This window comes from Mercenaria mercenaria, unplaced genomic scaffold, assembly GCF_021730395.1.
Source record: "Mercenaria mercenaria strain notata unplaced genomic scaffold, MADL_Memer_1 contig_1258, whole genome shotgun sequence".
NCBI classification, from domain to species: domain Eukaryota; kingdom Metazoa; phylum Mollusca; class Bivalvia; order Venerida; family Veneridae; genus Mercenaria; species Mercenaria mercenaria.
In genome coordinates this window covers 1-2,652 of record NW_026459237.1, presented here as the reverse complement: position 1 = coordinate 2,652, position 2,652 = coordinate 1, and the positions used below count along the sequence as shown (strand labels likewise).

The following is a 2,652-nucleotide window of genomic DNA, read 5'->3' as shown; positions in this document are numbered from 1 at the left end:
CTTAAGCCACCCAAACTTTTATTGTAACGCCCTTTTAAAATTATTTTTTCAAATGCTTCTGTAACGATTCTCATCGGTTTTATTCTTTAAAGGAAAAACCCAACCATATATACTGAATAATCAATAACGGTTAACAAGTACTTTACTCTTATTGTATTTTTGAAAAAGCGTCATGTCAACTAAATCAGCTGACCAAGTAACATCAATATCATTAACTATCACCTTCGTTTCCCTAAATTTTCTTTTAATTGGTTTGTTAATTCTTCTGCTAATTCATCACTCCAATTATTTTTTCGGGTAGTAAAAGTTGCTCTACCCCTTTTCCCGTTTTTTGAATTTTTGTCCCGAGACCAAGTTGTATTTCGTTTTGATAGCTGTTTTCAATCTAATGTTTTGCAATCTATTCTCGCAATGTTTTTGACTTATTGTGTACTTTAAATGGAAAGCTTTTTTGTCGCATGTTCCCTTTTTTACACCACTGTCATAACAAAAAGGTCATGGTCCATACATACTGCATCCAGTTCGTTGACAGAGTGTCCGTATCTAAAGGATATCCTGGTCCCCAATAGTTATATCCTGGGAGTGTTACACTTTCTTAGGTAAATAAAGTTAAACCTTTGCTTTGTGAATATCAAAATTTACCTGCTGTGATAGTACTTTAACAACTTTTGATTTCATTTTCCACTAAATGCGCAGTAGCCATTAACATTCTTGGCCTTGCATTTTTGCCGTAACCATATGAGGATTAAATTATCAAGGTAAATTTTCTTTCTTTCAAACAATATATTTTATTTTGTAAACTCCTTATATTATATTTTTAAATTTTAACTTTAAAACTTTTTAGACCGGTTTTTACTGGTTTAAAAACCTGTGGATTTTAAATTGTCCCGGCATTACCCAGTCTGACCAAGGGTCAAAAGTCAAATAGGTTTAAACTGTCTTCGCACAAACATTACTTTACTACTCCGCACCTGCGCCAAGGTGCAAGGCCATTTTTCTTTTTTGTGATTTCGCCATTTTAAAATCGGAACCTAAATTAAATTCAGATTTATTAAATATTGAATGCCTTAATATCATACAACATTTCATAAACTGCATTAAAAACTTCAGAGAAAAAAATCCATGAGAAAGAAACAATGTAACAAAAGCGTCGTCTCCAGGAATGTAACCCTATTTTATTGTATAACTGACATTTTAACAATATAGACAAATAGAATAAAGAAAGTAGTACAATGTCACATCGCAATGGAACAGTCAGAGAGAAAAACGCTTCTCGAGATTTTAAACCGGTTAACAGCTCCAGACATTAAAACGTGCACAACAAACCTCGGAAAGTGCGCACCAGACATCAAGTACTGCCCACCAGACTTCAAGTATTGCCCACCAGATCTCAAGTACTGTCCACCAAACCTCAAGTACTGCCCACCAGACTTCAAGTACTGCAAACCAGACCCCAGGTACTGCCCACCAGACCTTATACAGTGTGCAACAAACATCGGAAAATGCGCATTAGACCTCAAGTTCTGCGCACCAAACCTCAAGTACTGCCCACCAGACCTCAAGTACTGCCCACCAAACCTCAGGTACTGCCCACCAGACCTCAAGTACTGCCCACCAAACCTCAAGTACTGCGCACCAGACCTCAAGTACTGCCCAACAGACCTCAAGTACTGCCAAACAGACCTCAAGTACTGCCAACCAGAACTCAAGTACTGCCCACCAGATCTCAAGTACTGCCCACCAAACCTCAGGTACTGCCCACCAGACCTCAAGTACTGCGCACCAGACCTCAAGTACTGCACACAAAACCTGATACAGTGCGCACATAACCTTGCATAGTGTGCACAAAATCTCAGGTACTGCGGACTAAACCGCTGTCTGACAGGTCACAGAATGTCTAAGAGCACATTGAAAAATAGAATTTAAAGGTCGTGTGCTATTATTAAAATATGTAAACATGACAAAGTGAACTACACATGCATACTAATTTTTGATATTATTTTGAATTATTTAAGTTGTCAGATGTTTCAATGTCATATTTAAACTTTAGAAAGATTTTGATATCCCTTTTAAAAGATTCTATACCTTGTGTTAACAATCAGCTCTTAAACACAACTGTTACATTAAAATCAGGAAATTGTTTTGAACTATGTAATTGTTTGTAAAAAAAGTCTATACTTTTCAATGATCCTTCTTTTTAACGCTGTAATCTATGCCTGTAGGCTTGCTGTAGAGACACCTCGAATGTTAGATTCGACTCAAACTTCTTCCATCTGCGGGCCAGTGTTGGTCATCCTTCAGCGCCAGCAAAATCGCTCGCTTCGTCGAGCTGTTGTCAAAACAGATCATAATTTAATTTGCAACATCTTGTATTTATAAATGAAAAAAATACTTCACTGTGTTTAACATAATAACTCAGACCGGAAATCTTAATATATTCTTTGAATCTTGAAAAACACTTATTATTATTATTATTATCCTCATTATTATTATAATGATGATAATAATAATAATATCCACTCGGTTCATAGGGGGTAATGAAAATATGAGTAGGCCTAATCACGCCCTTTCCCTAGCACCGGCCTGGAGAAATTCTAGTTTGCACTTGTTTTATTTTCATTAAATGGTTTCCCTTGTTCAAAAGGAAACACA

General features: G+C 36.3%; 1 protein-coding gene across 1 annotated transcript; it reads left to right on the top strand.

Annotated features, from left to right (window-relative positions):
• Positions 1-1,245: 1,245 nt before the first annotated feature.
• LOC128551550 (SUMO-interacting motif-containing protein 1-like) lies at positions 1,246-1,839 on the top strand. The gene has a single exon (XM_053532451.1). The coding sequence runs from the start codon at positions 1,246-1,248 to the stop codon at positions 1,837-1,839; it is 594 nt and encodes a 197-aa protein (XP_053388426.1).
• The last annotated feature ends 813 nt before the right edge of the window (positions 1,840-2,652 follow it).

Coding starts and splice junctions, on each gene's coding strand:
- LOC128551550 (XM_053532451.1), top strand. CDS start 1,246: ATGGAACAGTCAGAGAGAAAAACGCTTCTCGAGATTTTAAACCGGTTA.